The sequence below is a fragment of the Rhipicephalus sanguineus genome, chromosome 9, assembly GCF_013339695.2.
Source record: "Rhipicephalus sanguineus isolate Rsan-2018 chromosome 9, BIME_Rsan_1.4, whole genome shotgun sequence".
NCBI lineage: Eukaryota > Metazoa > Arthropoda > Arachnida > Ixodida > Ixodidae > Rhipicephalus > Rhipicephalus sanguineus.
In genome coordinates, this window is record NC_051184.2 from 77,978,968 (window position 1) to 77,996,566 (window position 17,599).

Here is a 17,599-nt window from a genome sequence, read left to right on the forward strand (position 1 = left end):
CCACATCCGGAAGTCTGCAAAGAAACTACAAATAGCATGCACACGAAAGTTGTTGGTCATTAGCAGCATGGGGCAGCGTTCCAGCACCAAATATATTTTAGCAACAATAGCCTAGTGCGGTTTCTTGAAGATGCCGACAAACAAAGACGCTCAAAAAAGCTTAAACGCTTTTACAAACTGTGACCTTTTGTTTTGAAAGTTTCCAAGGAAAAAAGAGAAAATGTCAATCTCTTGACATCCATCTTTTTTCGGACGAAAACCTGCCAGTCAGGCCCATCAAAAAAGAAGAAAGTAATAATTTAGTTGGTGTAGCTTTTGTTTTCTAAACATCTAGGGCAAGTACCATCTGCAAGAAAATAGGAAGAAAAGATCATTTCATTATTTGCTATAATTACCTATAATAGGACAGTGTGAAAAGATGAAAATTCGATAACACCGGTACGGCGACAGAGAGCAAGCCCTGCTATATTTAACCAGGCACAAAAGACCGCGCAAAGAAAACCTCTTGGTTTCTGCTAAGAGCAGCAAGCATTACCGAGAAAGGAGGAGGTTAACAGAGTAGGGGAAACATAAATCACAATTCCGAAAGCGCATCAAGATAGTCAAGGCAGCAGTGAGAAAAAATGCCGAACTCCTCCCCGTGAAACGCGTCTTTGACTCTCAGGCCCTCAGAAATTCGCAACTAACGGAAAAGCATGACCAGCCACTCGTTACATGCAGCTAGTACTGTGGAAGAAACCATGAATCAGTACGCTGTCGCTGCAAAGATTCTCTCATCCACAAACTTCAGTGACACAATAAAACAGATGACACATGCCGTAACTTCCAACAATGCAGTTTTAAAATTGGATGCGCGAAGCTCTGCGTTCGTTCATCGCCATTGCGCATGCATTGTACGCTACGTGCGCAACAAACGCTATCTGCGTATCCCATTGTAAAACTGGCTACTCCGCATGCGTCGTACGCCATCCTCTTGCGTACTCACGTTAAGTGGCGGAAATAGCAAAGGCCCCCAACGAACGCTATCTTGCGTACCCTATTCTAAAACTGCTTCTTACGCGGCACACGTAGCTTAAGCTAATGTGTATCTTGAAACTACCTCATCAAGCGGCCAAGAAAAGACAGTCATTTTACTGAAATTAGGTTAAAAAATACAAATATGGTTTTCGCTCATGTTCGTTCGAGCATGAACGGAAACATGACGTGCATTTACGTTTAGACAGCTTTACCATGTATGCTGAATAAATTCAGCAGTAACGTACTGCTGAAACATGTCGCACATGCAGCCTGTGATGCAATGAAACACGCTTTTCATTTGCCACAGTTCTCAAATACTGAGCGCAAATGCAGTGAAAATGAACTTACCTTCAAAAATGACAGAAGCCCGTGGTTTACAGTATCCGCAAATCCACATAAAACTAATGGCACATCAAAGTAACCACGCCCGTCCCTCGAGCATAGAATAAAGAAAGTTGCGAGAGCGTCCCGCGCGCAGGCTGATGAGTGAAGTTTTCCGCAGAGAATCTTACGGGGGACTCTAACCGTCAGTCAGCGTAACGGTCGCTCCACACAGACATACTTGCATTCGAGTCCACAAGTTTAACACGCAGCGAAGTATAGTTTCTTCACAGCTGCGTTTATAGCCTCCACGAACCACGACATAAGCACGAAATATAGCAAAAGAGTGCATGACCGGTGAGCTCGACCGCCCATGCGAAATCGACGAGTTTAACTGACATTGCAGAAGCAGAAGCAACGGCCGCACGGATGGATACAGTCAGCGCTAAGGCCTTCGTACGAATGTTAGACGGTTATCGCTACGAGTAAATTACAGTAAATTACGTAAAGTTTACTGGTTAACGAACTTTGAAGTCTTCATTATTGCTGATGCAATGTAGACACCATACGCCTTTATCCTTTTGCGCGTTACTTTCTTTATCGCAATAAGAGATGGCGTGCGCAGGCCCGAGTTCAAATTTCAATTTGCGGTGGTTCATGCATGCCCATGCATGCCCATGCATGCGTGGGCCAAGTGGCGCGCAGTCCGCTGCTGGGCGACAAAACGTCTTATAAAGTGCGTCTTCTAGACGTCACGAACAAGACGTTTCTGAAACGTCGAAATTGGTTTAGGATCGAACAAACGTCTTGAAATATACGTTCCATACCAAAATGATCTCAAAAAATGACTTTTCTAGACGTTATCAAGAACGGATATAATACGGATTTTCTGTGACGTTTTTAAAACGTCGAAATTGGTTTAGAATAGAACAAACGTCATGAAATATACGTTTCAGACCAAAATGGTCTTTAAAAATGCATTTTCTAGACGTTATCAAAAACGTATATAATACGGATTTTCTGTGACGTTTTTAAAACGTCAAAATTGGTTTAGAATCCGTTTTATCCCATTTATCCCTAAAAAAACGTTTTCTAGACCATGTGTGCTACCTGGGAATGTACACGCCTTCTCGCACAGTGCTAGGATTCCACTACCACATAAATCATCGTTTCATTCACAGATGGTGTTATCCTTTCGCGTTTGTTTTCCACCGCGGGTACAACGCACACATATATTTCCCATATATCCCCAATATGCAAGCTTGGATGCTTAGCCCATTGGCTGAAAGACTCGTCGTCGGAGCATACAAGCTCGGACTCGAAAGCCAGCACCACCAAAAAAAGCTTGATTTTACTGCATACGTACACTGCTTTTTTATGCTATGAGCTTTCTACCGGTGACATCATGCCATAAGGACTTAGTGAGAGTTCTTTCTTTATAGTCCGCCGGAGGACACCTCGATAAAATACCGCATCCCAGCCATCTAGAATGGCATGTGCGATGTTCTCTGGTTTTGTCGCGTAGGATGGAAGTAGCTGTTCAGGGAACAAAGGTCACTTTTTCCTGAAGTCATGTTTTTGCGGGTATACTGTTTTATTTGCAAAGGAAACTTTTGAAAGTTGGAGTTATTGGAATTTTCTGAACTCTTTTCAAAATATCGTGCCCTGGGTATCCACAAAAAGGTTAACTGTAGAAACGGGTCGAGTGGACCTCTTCAGTTAGATCCTTCTGAAGTCGATTTGCGGTAACCTTCAAGGAGACCCTCTTTGACATATATCCTACCATTGAGACATACGCCTGATACATTTTAGATTACCTTAACCTTTTCTTGCTGAACGTTTCCTTCTTTTTTTTCCTTTTTTTTACTGTTGACGAAACACAATAACTTTTATTTCTTGCACAAGGCACATAACTGCCTTTTCCGATAGCAAGTTTCTTTCCAGTTAACAATTCACGCGCAAGGTCGCCTATTCCAGCATGCGTGGATACTTACTCGGAAAGAATGCGCCTCTGAGACGACACTGTAAGAAAACATCTTAGATTAGAAAGATTAGATCAGGCAGATTATACAGGTTACGCAGAGAACGGAAACCTCGTAGATTAGAGCTTGGTAGATGAAGCAACGCTTACTCTTTGGATGCTGCAGATTTGAGGGCTCTCGTATTCTTGACTGCTGCAAGGACAAACAAAACATCCAGCGTGCCAAAATTAGAAGGACGCAACGAAACGTCATAAATCTGGGTCAATAATTCAGGCTGAAGCATTGGAAAAAACATTGGCCGCGTATCTGCTTGCTTCGCGGCAAATGTCGTCTAAAGACGATAGAAGAGGCGCTGCGTGAGATATGAACGCCATCTGGCAATACGTCGGGAAACGTGAATGCTGTGTTGCGGGCTGGTAGTCCCGGCGCAGTAGCAGGCAAGACCGGCGGTGACCAACGCGACCGGCGGGGACGCCAGCCAGCCCGAACACGCGGTTTGGCGCGAAGCGCCGAAGCAAAAGAAACGTCCGCACTCAACGAGTACTCTCCACACACTCTTTTAGATGCGAAGTATCTTAAGGCGGAGCTCAATCCGGTGGTGGTGGTGTGCGGCGTGACCACCCTTACTGCGCATGCGCATACCCTCTCCACTCACCCTCACCACTTTCACTCTCCCCTTCCCCTCTCCACTTTCCCTCTCCCCTCCCCCTCTCAGCCTCCCCTCTCCACTGTCCCTCTCCCCTCCCCATCTGCCATACCCTTCTCCCCTCCCCCTTTCCGCTCTTCCTCTGAAACGAGGGCTAGACATGCCGAAATTCTCTCCTGCGCAACGCCGCGATGAGCTCGAGCGCATGCGCGTCCCCTCCCCTTCTCTCTCCTCTCCTACGCTGCCCCCCTCTCGCCCGCCTGTCGACCGCGTTCCCCGCTCGCCCTGTGAGAATTAACGGCCAGGCTAGATGGAAGATACGACGCGCGTAGCGTCCCTCTTCGCGTTCCACGACGCGAGGTCGGTAGCATGCCCAACGAACGCCAACGGAACGCGATCGTGCAAGTGATCCGGCTTCGCATCGCCTCATGGTCCCCTTTAGCGGGAGATGGTGTAAATTTTTTATATTCACGTCGCCTGGGTAAAGCAGGAATGCCAGAGCGGCGCCCCATGGCACTCGTACAGTGCAATACTGAACTGAAACCGAAACACAACAATGAGCTCGCGCAGAGGGCACGGAGGAAGTGAAGTTTCGGCGCAGTCGCATTTTCAACGCAGCTTAAGAAACTAGGGTCTCCAAAATTACGTATCTATGTATTTTCTATTAAAGGAACACACCACCTAATACTTACCTAGTGATGTTGCGCCTCAGATATGCGTAATGTTTGCTTTTTGATCAACCATGTACACAAGTATGAACCTAGTGAGCCGTTCACGATGGCTGGCCCTTGTGCAAGTGGCTAAACTTTGGCCGAGTGGCTGAATCGAGGGACGTGCCGACAAACAGAAAGACAGACAGACAGAAAGACAGACCAAAATTTCTGCGTTTAAGTTCCCCAAGAAAGACTATCGTCTTTAAAAGTGAGTGCACACCAACGTAAAGCTAACGCGACCAGCGTTGGTACTCGTACTGCTGCTTCGCTACGCTTAACCAACGCGCTGCTGAGCTACAGTTATCGAGTAAACGAAACTCCAATACGCACCGAATGCTTCCCCTGATAATCTTTCGTGCGAGCTTAAAGGGCCCCTAAACAACATCTTAAAATACTGTAGGCATTAATTGGACTTCATCTTCCTCATCTGTAAATAACCATCATCAGTCATTGGCTCGGGCGTCTCCTTCGTCGGCGCCGTCTTGCCTTTGGCGTAATAAAGCGTCGGCTGAACCGCTTTATTTCAAGTGGTGGAGGTGCGGGGTATTATCCTCAACAGGACAAGCCTATTCCTTCATCCACCTTTGCTTCCGGGATAAACCTCGACCTTCCTGCTCCTCAGCGTGAGGCGCTGCTGAAATTGCTAGCAAAACATCAGGCCTCCTTCGACGCCAATGCTTCGTCACTCGGACAGACCACAGTTGCGTCTGATCGTATCAACACTCATGGTCAGAATATTGTACGCCGTCGTCCCTATCGAGTGTCCTTGGCCGAACGCAAAATCATTGAGAACGTGGCCGACATGCTCAAAAGAAACATCATACGACCCTCTGCCAGTTCTTGGTAATCACCCGTTGTATTGGTACAAAAGAAGGATGGATCGGTACGATTTTGTGTTGATTACCGCGCGCTCAACAAGATCACCCGAAAGGATGTATATCCGATGCCTCGTATCGATGATGCACTTGACTCTTTGCAAGGCGCGCAGTACTTCTCCACCCTTGACCTTCGTTCCGGATATTGACAAATTCCAATGGACGAAGCGGACAAAGAAAAGACCGCCTTTTCTACGCCGGACGGTCTTTACGAGTTTAACGTAATGCCCTTCGGCCTATGTAATGCCCCCGCCACATTTGAAAGGATGATCGACACTGTTCTTCAAGGCCTCAAGTGGAAAACTTGTCTATGCTATTTGGACGATATCGTCGTGTTTTCCTCCACTTTCGATGACCATCTGCAACGCCTCGACGAAGTGCTCACGTGCTTCTCCAATGCTGGCCTTCAACTAAACACAAAGAAGTGCCACTTCGGTAGCACAACGATCAAAGTTCTCGGACATCTCGTTAACAAAGATGGTATCCAGCCCGATCCGGACAAAATTTCCACAGTGCTCAACTTCCCGCACCCATTTCGTGCAAAAGAACTGCGCAGCTTCCTTGGGCTCGCATCATACTTCCGACGCTTCATCCGGAACTTTGCCACCATTGCCTCGCCTCTCCACAAGCGCTTTGCTACTACCGCTCCCTTTGATTGGAATCATCAGTGCGAAGCCGCATTCCAAGAACTCAAGCGCGCACTGACATCCCCACCGGTTCTTTGTTATTTCAGTGACAAGGCACCTACGGTACTACACACTGACGCTAGTGGGCAGGGAATTGGTGCCGTACTGCTACAGCGCGACGGTGTGAATTTCGCGAGAAAGTTGTCGCGTATGCAAGCCGCACTCTCAGCTCTGCAGAGAAGAAGTACTCAATAACCGAACAAGAGTGCTTGGCTGTTGTCTGGTCCATCCGAAAATTTCGTCCGTACCTCCATGGTCGACATTTCACCGTTGTGACAGACCACCATGCGCTATGCTGGCTGTCGACAATCAAAAACTTGTCGGGACGCCTTGGCCACTCGATTATCCGATTACAAGCATATGACTTTGACGTCATTTACAAGACCGGAAATAAGCATGAAGATGCCGATGCTCTATCACGATGTCCATTGCCGCCAACATCGGAGCACGTCACGTCACCTTATCAAATTGGCCGCACTGAGGACGCGTCGTCGATTGCATCAATTTCTTCCCTGCCTTCAGCCCAACCGCCCTTCAGTGTTTTCCACTCACCAGCGTGCTGATTCTTATTGCAGTGACATCATCAGTCGCCTAAGTGGTGCTTCGTCTTCTCCTAATGCCAGGCTACGGAAACAGCTCAAGGTATTCAAGTTTGAAGACGACGTACTCTATCGGTACATTTTTCACCCGGAAAGCCATCGATGGGTCCCCGTCGTACCGCGGGCTCTTCGCGGTGAAGTTCTTCGGGCTTCACACGACGACCCAACGTCAGGCCACTTTGGCTACCACAAAACCCACGAGCGCATCCGCAGCCGGTTCTTCTGGCCAGGTCTTTCCACGAGCGTAGCTAAATATATTGCCTCGTGCGTGCTTTGCCAACACCGCAAGCGGCCTACTACTGTCCCAGTCGGGACCCTACAACCACTTCCTTGCCCAGCACAGCCGTTCTCTGTCGTCGGAATTGACCTATTCGGGCCCCTCCCAACTACCCCAGACGGCAACAGATGGATCGTCACCGCTGTTGATCACTTGACCCGGTACGCTGAGACGGCCTCGATCACTTCAGGAACGGCTTCCGAAGTAGCAACCTTCTTCTTCAAAGCTATCTACCTACGGCAAGGAGCCCCTCACGTTCTTTTGAGCGACCGAGGCAAGGCGTTTCTCTCAAGCACGCTCAGTGAAGTTCTCCAAGCGTCAAACACAATACACAAGACAACGTCTAGCTACCACCCACAGACAAATGGTTTGACGGAGAGATTTCATCGCACGCTGTGCGACATGTTATCCATGTATATCCAACCTGACCATCGTAACTGGGATGCGGTTCTCCCATTTGTAACGTTTGCGTATAATACGTCTGTTCAACGTACCACAGGCTACTCTCCGCTTTTCTTAGTATACGGACGCCAGCCAACCTCATCACTCGACGTTTCTTTCTTCTCTGGACCCGTCAACTCTTCACCATTCATTTGCGACCAGTTCCTGTACCGGGTTGCCCAATGCCGTCGTCGCGCCCGTATAAACACCGAAGCTAGCCAAGAAGATCGCAAAAATCGCTACGATGCCACTCACCGCGACGTTTTCTATCGCCCTGGCGACGCTGTACTCCTATGGACACCTGAACGGACACCTGGTTTATGCGAAAAGCCTGAGTCTCGCTATATCGGCCCCTACACTGTCATAGACCAGACCTCGCCGGTGAACTACCGTGTCACACCTGTTCATGCCTCCACTGACCAACGCTGCCGCGGCACAGAGGTTGTGCACGTTTCGCGTCTCAAACCTTTTCATCTGCGTTCCACAATGTAATTCGCGGCCAGGCTGGCCGCTTTCGTCAACGGGGGAAATTAGTGTAGGCATTAATTGGACTTCATCATCCTCATCTGTAAATAACCATGATCAGTCGTTGGCTCGGGCGTCTCCTTCGTCGACGCCATCTTGCCTTTGGCGTAATAAAGCGTCGGCTGAACCGCTTTATTTCTATACAAAGAATGAGCACGTTATTCCCTCCTGACGTTCCCGTCTTTTCAGCACGATTCGTGACGCCAGCAGCCTGTTCACGTGACGTCACGAGGAAATAAGCTCTCGATTAGACCATATACGAGGACACCAGCTGTGAATTGTCTCCTACCCTGTATTGACATGCAGTCACACGCCCATTCTGCCTAGTCTCACATGACTAAGGTGCGCGGTCAATTGATTTAACTTCGTTTTCGCGCGTTTTCAACTGCGCAAACGGTGATAACAACGTGTAGCCGGAAAGCGCGAAATTTCGATAGGCTCGACGCTTGGGGCTGGCTATGTCCACGTGTTTTATGAACAAATAAGCGGCGAGGAGGAGATGGCGCCTGTAGGAAGGGTAGTGAGGGAGAGAAAGAAAGCACTTTCCTGTCTTTGAACTCGGACTGGTTTAGGGGCTCTTTCAGCTTTGGGTACCATTGTTACAACTGCTCCCTCCTTTTGGGAATTTGCCCTTTTCTTAATGAGTCTTTCAGGTACTCTTCCCTTTATGAAAAAAATTCGGCAGATCCCACGTACCGTGGGAGTCGATGTGATGTGAAGCATGTGGTGGGAAGGTGACTGTGGCGTAATTTTTTTTACTGAGCGAAACGTTACAAAATGACGCTAAAGGTTTGTATAAATTTTATACGCACACATTTGAAGAGCCGCATATGTGTTATGTAACCAATTGTTTACAGTTGGGTAACGCTGCAAACGGCAACGTGGGTATTATACCAAGGCCAGAAGCCGTAAGCTGGTATGTAGTGCTTATACTTGTCCCTTGTGATAGAGAACGCACGCACGTTTCACGAACCTGTGTGCATGTGTGCAAGAAGTTCCTGGCGGTTCTTGAACAAGGTCATCATCCGCGTGATCAGTGAGCACCAGCAGCCGGTCATGACTTGTTATCGGATCAGGCCGTGATCGCGGTGACGAGGGGTCAGTGGGTAGTGAAGTATGAGGTATAGTACAGCTGTTGGAAATCGTGGATGCCTCTGTCATTTCGTCTACAAATTGTCTGTCGATATAGGCCGTCGAGGCTGGTAGGCCTGGATAGTACTACGTAGACCAACATCAGTGGATGCCGCTTGTCGTATTCGTAGACTACCTGGGCGTATGTGGCCTACGAAGCCTAGTCTACAAAGCGGCTGTCACAATCTGACATCATCCTCTGTCAGCATGAGGCCATCGCCCAGCCTCGTAAGAAATGAAGAGGACACTGCGTCGTTGTGGCGGACGAAGTCCACTTTACGGTGCGATGATGTGAATATCGTACGTAACTTTCGTTAACAGGGCGTAGCCAAGGGGGGGTTGGGGGGGGTTCAAACCCCCCCCCCCCAAATTTTCAATTTTGCTTGCGTATATAGGCACGCACACATACAAAAGCACGCACGAACATACATAAAGTATGGTTGAACCCCCCCCCCCCCCCCGAAAAAAATTTCTGGCTACGCCCCTGTTCGTTAATGCATTCCTCCAGAGTCGAACAGTGCTTGAATATAGCTCGCTGAATCATAGGGATACAATTGTAATGTTTATTAGACTGCTATAAAAGCGGAGCCAACACTGGAACCACAGACGTTAATCTGATATGACGTCTGTATCGTAGGACTATACGCATCGTAGGAGTATCATGTATAGTGTTTATTGCTTTCTTGTAAAATTAGATAGCAACCACCACAACCACAACTGACGTTGCACCGACATTACGCCTGCAGAGGCTGTTTTTCCGAACCAGTTTGTAGACCTGGCGTGGCTCTGTGGTAGAATACCTGATTGCCACGCAGAATGCTTGGGTTCGATTCCTGCTGGGATCCTAATTTTCATTCTTTCCATTCGTCGGGTCAACGCTGCCGATGTCTGTTTTTTGAACGCTCTCGCATTTAATGTCTGTTCTCGCCGTTCCTGGGTAGATATAAACTGTCAATCACCTGTGGCGCATACCCATGCACCGCGGGCCCTGGTAAGCGGGTATGTGCCACACGTGTCTGGAGGAAAGGGTTTGACGACGTACTGGATAGGATTTTCACTTTATTCATGTCATGACCCGACAGTCATATTCGTCAAATCATGTTACCTTCTCATGCCAATTTTGGTCTGCACCAAGTTAAGGAGGCGATCATGAGAGCACCCAGACGTAGGCGGCTAGATAGATAGATAGATAGATAGATACTAGATATAAACGCTCAAAGTGCGATAGGTTCGCTAAGAAATGCTTCGCATTTAATAATAATTGTTGTGGTTTAACGTGATTATGAGAGACGCCGTAGTGGAAGGCTCAGGAAACTTTGACCATCTGGTGTTTTTTAACGTGCACCTAAATCTAAGTACACGGGCCTGAAGCATTTTCGCCTCCATCGAAAATGCGGCCGCCGCAGCCGGGACTCGAACCCGCGACCTGCCGTCAGCATTCGAGCACCATAGCCCACCGTTAACACTACCGTGGCAGGTTCATCGCTATATTGCTTCGAACGGCTTGTTTGTTCGAAAGAGTGAGCTCATACAGCGAGTGGAAGAAACGGAAACTAAGCAACAGGGGCGTAGCCAAGGGGGGGGTTGGGGGGGTTCAAACCCCCCCCGAAATTTTTCAGTTTTGCTTGCGTATATATATACGCACACATACAAACGCACGCACGAACATACATAAAGTATGGTTGAACCCCCCCCCCCCCCGAAAAAAATTTCTGGCTACGCCCCTGCTAAGCAAATACAGTTTTTTCGGCCTGACGAAGTCAAGCAATCATTTCAGGACGTTCGGCCTGTCTTGAGTCTTTTTCCAGCTTTTAGCATTCATTAACGCGCACAAAAAGTTTAGACGCACACACTGTTATGCTCGTAGTATATTCCAATTCGACTTGCTGGTATAGATGGACTAGTTAAAACGCTGCTGCGAACGGACGCCCGAAGATGTTTAGGCCCGGATCACTCATGACGATGAAGCACGACATTACCGTTGTCGGATGAGCCGTAAACACCGTAATATCACGGGGAGAGAGCATGAAGCCAGGTCATGTGGGACAGCTTCTGTTTCTGCTTGAAAATTTGGAGTCTTTCGGTAGCAGTCACTCACCGCGTTATGTGCTCGAGGACACGAGCAGATTTCATTTCTTTGTTCTCTCTTTCGATTTTTAATAAAATATTTTGTTTTCGATATTCGATATTTTTGGCCAATATTTTGCACTATCCGATTCGAATTCGATTCGAGATGAATTTCGCTATTCGCACACCCCTAGTTTTTAGACGTGTTGGATATGCGCTATGATAGTCTAAGTGGTAATACTACTCCAGTTCGGCCACGGACAACAAGGGAAAAAAAGACAATTCACTGTGGAACGCGGTGTTCGCTCACTACACTGTGTTTTGACACAATGGCTGAAGAAAAATTGGCTGAGGTTTAACTCTTTTTAACCTAGTTAATACGAGCAAAATATATGTTTCACTTGGTTTTGCATAGACTATGTACACAGTGTTTCATTAATACCAGGCTTCTCCTTATCTTTCAGAATGGGGCATAGCGCTAACACACACGGACGAGGAAGAGACAACAGGACAGGCGCTAACTTTCAACTGCTTGTTTACTTTCGAAAGCAACGGTATAAATAGATCCGTACGCAAAAGCACCACTCATCGCCTATGAAAACCTGCAGCGTCAAGAAAGGCCAATTCATTAGCCTTATCCTTATCCTTATTAACCTTATCCAATTCATTAGCCAATTCTCCTTATCCTTCTTATTGTTCGTCTTGCTTAACGACGGCGGCGGTTGCAGTAGCTTCGATCTTCGCACGCATCCGCATTTGGTAAGCTTCTCTATTACGTGCCAATCTGACCTCCCTTTGATCCGGTGTTTCAGCAGGCAACATTGCCTTTGCTTGCTTCTCCGCCTCTCCGCAGCGGATCACGTGGCGTGACGTCACTCCTGTCACACTTGCGTCCGGTGACTCAAGGTTATTGCGCCGCGATGAATGACCTTGGGAGACGTGGCGTAGCAGAGCTACTGCTTGAACATGTACTATCGTGAGCAATATGAAAAGGAACACGCGAGAGCGTGGCGAATAGCCTGTAGCGTACTCGCCCCAAGGAGCAGCGAAAAGCAAACACCTACACTCCTTGAAGTCTGGGCAAGAACTACTTTATTTTCTCTGAAAAACAGGATTCGAAAGCGTCGACACAAGAGGGGCGTGGCTGCGTATCTCCCGCGGCACGCCGGAGATAACGTGAGGCATGTTGACCGCGTATGCGCCGTGCGCCTCTGTGTAAGAATCGGTATGCGCACACAAATAAAAATGATCGCGGTCACCGGCATCAACGCCCGCTACAAGAGCCCCCCCCCCCCCCTAGACCGCGGAGCCAGGAAAAAAACGAGCAAATGTTAGCAAAAACGAGTTAGTTCATGAGGTGAGCCGGTTTCACGCGGTCCAGAGAAACAACGTCCTCTCTGTCGCGAACACGAATGGTCGCAGTTTTGTGCGACCGCGACAGCACACGAAAGGGCCCGTCGTACGCAGGAGTCAGCGGCGCTTTCACTGTGTCTCGTCGCACGAACACATGGGTTGCCGCATTCATGTCCAGGAACGAAAACACTCTTTGGTCACGGCTGACGCGTGGCGCGTTGGGTTGCAGGTGCTCCAACCAGGAATGTAGCCTTTCCATATGTTCTGAAGGTGTCGGCGCAGTGCTTGGTTTCTCACCAAAGAATTCTCCCGGTAGTCGGATTGTAGAGCCGTACAGCATTTCTGCTGCACTGAATCCGAGGTCTTCTTTTAGCGCAGTACGCAGGCCTAGAAGAACGAGAGGGAGCTTCTCCACCCAGTGCTCTCTATCCAATTTGGCCGTTAGAGATGCCTTCAGTTGACGGTGTAGCCGCTCCACCATTCCATTGCTTGCTGGGTGGTAAGCCGTGGTGAACTGGAGCTGTGTTCCTAGAAGCCTTGCCAGCGCAGAGAATAGGTTGCTCTGGAATTGTCGTCCACGGTCCTGTGTTATGCGCAGTGGGCAGCCATAGCGTGAAACCCATGTGGCTACAAACGCCTGTGCGACGGTCCCGGCTGCGATGTCCAGAATCGGCGTCGCCTCAGGCCACCGTGAGTAACGGTCGACACACGTGAGCAGGTATCTGTAACCCTGGGAAGGAGGAAGAGGTCCTACCAAGTCCAAGTGGACGTGGTCGAAGCGACACTCTGGTGGCCGAAATGCTTGAAGTGCTGTGCGCGTGTGACGAGTCACCTTGACTGCTTGACATGCTCGGCACGTCTTCGCCCAGCGTCGAACGTCGGCGTTAATGCCTGGCCACACAAAGCGGTCCGTGACGAGCCTCTGCGTCGCGCGGATTCCTGGGTGGCTGAGTTCGTGAAGGCTGTCAAACACTGCACGCCGAAACTGGACGGGGACGAAGGGTCTTGGAGATTTCTGCGATGTGTCACATGTGACCGTCGTCGTGTATGGTAGTGGGATCTCTGCGAGCACAAGTGACAGTGGATTCTGCCGCAACACGGTTAGCTCTGGGTCTTCCCGCTGGGCAGCGGCTAATCCCTCAAAGTCGACGGACGCTGAAACGGTGTCGATACGGGAGAGTGCGTCGGCTGCTTGATTTTCGATCCCCGCTATGTAGCGGATGTCCGTCGAAAATTCGGAAATGAAAGAAAGTTGGCGCAGTTCTCTTTCCGAATATGAGGAACTGTTGTTCTTGAACGCATATGTCAGCGGCTTGTGATCCGTTAAAATGTGGAAAGTGCGACCTTCGAGGAAGAAACGGAAATGCTTTACGGAGCAATAAATGGCCAGCATCTCTCTTCCAAAGGTGCTGTAGCGCACTTCCGCCTGTTTCAGCCGTTTCGAAAAGAAACCTATCGGTTTCCAGTCCTTGCCGTCGTATAGTTGCAACACTGCTCCCACTGCCGTCGTTGAAGCGTCAACCATGAGCCCCGTTGGCGAGTCGGAAAGCGGGTGCATCAGAAGTGTTGCGGAGGCAAGCTGAGTTTTGGCGTTCTGGAAGGCTTTTTCGTGCTCCCCTGACCAGTGAAACTCGGGTGTTTTCTTGGTGTCTCGGCGCAGCAAGTCAGTTAGCGGCTGTAGAATGTGTGCACAGGATGGGATGAAGCGCCTATGGAAGTTGATCAGCCCGAGAAACTCGCGCAACTTGCGGAAAGAGGTAGGCGTGGGAAATTCCCTAACGGCTTGTACCCGTGATTCGAGCGGCAAGATGCCTTGCGGGGTGATTCGATGACCTAGTAAATCTAGTACTTCAACACCAAATATGCACTTTTGGGGCTTCAATACCAGACCGTGCTCGTCAAGACGCTTGAAGAGGAGCCGCAGGTGATTTTCGTGCTCTTCCGGCGTTTTGCTGGCGACCAAAATGTCGTCTAAGTAGACGAAGACAAAGAGCAGTCCGCGAGTGACCTCATTCATGAAACGCTGGAATGTTTGTGCCGCGTTCTTCAGTCCGTACGGCATACGAACAAATTCAAAGAGGCCGAACGGTGTTGTCACGGCCGTCTTTGGGATGTCGCTTGGTTCTACTGGAATCTGGTGATAAGCGGCCATCAGATCCAGCTTAGTGAAGATGGTCATTCCCGCGAGGCGAGCGCTGAAATCATGGATGTGAGGGAGAGGATATTGGTCTGCCGTTGTCGCAGCATTGAGTGCCCGATAATCACCGCAAGGCCGCCAGTCACCAAGCTCTTGTTTTGGCACCATGTGCAGCGCAGAAGACCAGTTGCTGGAAGAAGGTCGAATAATGCCGAGCTGGAGCATGTGGTCGAACTCACGACGGGCGACTTCCGTGTCTTTGTCCAGCGAGCCTTCTAGGTCTAACGGTGACGGGCGGTCCGGTGGTGACAATGTGATGCGTCACCTTGTGCTTGATTGGCAGTTCGGTGTTCCGAGGTTTGGTGATTTCAGGGAATTCAGCCAGAATCTTTTGAAAGTTTGACTCTGGGTGGAAAGTGCAAATGCCGCATGAGGACAGGTCAGACTTCAGTCCGACAACAGCGAGCAAAATGACGTTGTCCTTGAGACGACGATCGCGAACGCTAACGTCAAGATTGAAGTGGCTTAGAAAGTCCGCTCCCAGAATGGCCATTCTGACGTCGGCCGCAACGAAAAGCCATCGATATGTGCGCCTGAGTCCGATGTCTATCGTCATTGACTGCACTCCATATGATGCAATAGCAGTATTATTGACTGCAATTAGGCTGGAAATGGACTTGCCGCGTCGGCGATGTTGAGCTGTTGCTGGTAGGATAGATAGCTCAGCTCCGGTATCGACAAGGAGGCGTGTGCCGGTGATGCGGTCGACAACGAAGAAGAGGCGGCTTGAGCGCTAGCCCGTGTCGCATTCCGCCGTTAGCGACTGGCCGGTGCGTTTCCCGTCCACGAGCATGGTTGGGTGCAGCGAGTGGCTTGCTCTCTGAAGCGGCGGTGGTACCAGCAGACGCTCTGCTCTGCCTCGCTTGAGCGGCCGCGGTAGTGCGGGCTTCGAGCACGGGACGACGAACGATGCCGTGCAGGACTGTGTCTGTTGGACAGGGCGAAGTTTTCCACTGCTGCAGCCAGTCGGTCAACTCTGTCCTCTAAGCGACCTAACCGGCTTGCATGTTCGCACATTCCCGCTGCAGCAATGGGCATTTTCGATGGCTCGGTGCAGTCGGTGATGCGGTCGGCGAGTTGAGCCAGACGCTCGAGAGCCACGTCGTCCGAGCCAGCGAGTATCATCCGTGTTGACCGTGGCGGTCTCTGGAAAAACAACTCGCGAAGCAATGGCTGTTGACGCACCTCTGACGCTTGTTGGCCCAGCAGCTGACGCATTCGGTGGAGAAGTTGCGAGGGACGCTTGTCACCGAGCTCTTCATGAGACAGGAGTTGTTGCAGCCTGCTCTGTTCGGACACCTCAAGACGTTTCAGGACGGTGCTTTTCAGCTCGTCGTAGGCCTTCTCCGATGGAGGGGAGGCGAGCACATCGTCTATGGCGTCAGCGATGTCAGGTGGCAGTGCTGCAACGATGTGGAGGTATTTCGACTCCTGCGATGTGATGCGTCGAAGCTGGAAGCGGGCCTCGACTTGGCTGAACCACACCCTGGGGTGTTTGGGCCAGAAATGAGGAAGCTTTAACTCCGAGGCGTTGGTTGTGGATGAGCTCGAAGTGCCTTCCTCGTCCGACATGGCTGATGTTGTTCGAAACGTCCGGGTCACCAGTTTCCAGCGTACTCGCCCCAAGGAGCAGCGAAAAGCAAACACCTACACTCCTTGAAGTCTGGGCAAGAACTACTTTATTTTCTCCGAAAAACAGGCTTCGAAAGCGTCGACACAAGAGGGGCGTGGCTGCGTATCTCCCGCGGCACGCCGGAGATAACGTGAGGCATGTCGACCACGTATGCGCCGTGCGCCTCTGTGTAAGAATCGGTATGCGCACACAAATAAAAATCATCGCGGTCACCGGCATCAACGCCCGCTACAAGCCTCTAACCCTAATGCGACATATACTTAGATGTCGCTGTCAAAAAATAAATTGGAAAGAGTGACGCTTTTCCGCGAACTGTTCTTACTTCCACCACGCGTCTGCTTCGGCGATGCGCGAAATATATGACACAAATAACCGCCTGATATTGTAGCTCGTATTGTAGCACTCACGCGCAGCAAAGAGCCATGACGATGTTTTTTAATCATATTTCGCTGTATCTAGACTTTATATGTTACACGCACACACACAAGTCAACGGCAAGGTGGCATCTTGCGCAGCGCTGTACACAGCACACATCCGCGCTCTGCTTGCCATATAGCCGATACTCGCTAGGGAACCATGACACGCAATTAGCTGCAATTTTTAATCAGCAACAGCGAGGCGGGCGTGCTGACAGTTAGCGGGACCGCGGCGCCCTTTCCACTTTGTTTCCGATAGCGGCCGCTGCGAATCGCCCTGCGTCGGGCTTGAGGCTATTCGCCACGCGCTCGCGTGTTCCCTTTCATATTGCTCGCGACAAAGCGATTTGCACACGGTATCACGGTAAGCGGCTTATCACGGTAAAGCGATTTGCGACATCTCATTCTCGAACGCGAAGATGTCCGGCGAAGCTTATTTCCCCCCTTTATCTAATCTTTTTTCCTGTCCCTCTCAATCCTAACATTCACCTGCGCGGTCAAGCGGCTTTTGTTCTGGTTGGTCGCTCTACTTTCTCGATGAAGTGCCTCTCTCGCGTACGGCGATTCTCGAACCTTCGGAGCTAACGGCGGCGCTTGTGTCCCCCCGCTGAGATATCCCCTACAACCTGTCCGTAGAAAATAGTGCCGATATATTGAGGCAACGTTCTCTGTAGGAGATGAGATCCCCGTCGCGGAAAGATTCGAATGGTAAGAGTTCTG

At 49.8% G+C, this 17,599-nt stretch overlaps 1 protein-coding gene across 1 annotated transcript; it reads right to left on the reverse strand.

The window, feature by feature from the left end:
- Positions 1-15,586: 15,586 nt before the first annotated feature.
- LOC119405652 (uncharacterized) lies at positions 15,587-16,402 on the reverse strand. Its single transcript, XM_037672489.1, has one exon. It carries the CDS (start codon positions 16,400-16,402, stop codon positions 15,587-15,589), a length of 816 nt encoding a protein of 271 aa, XP_037528417.1.
- Between the last annotated feature and the right edge of the window lie 1,197 nt (positions 16,403-17,599).

Excerpts from the sequence above, each read along its gene's own strand:
- LOC119405652 (XM_037672489.1), bottom strand. The coding sequence starts at position 16,402 with ATGTCGGACGAGGAAGGCACTTCGAGCTCATCCACAACCAACGCCTCG.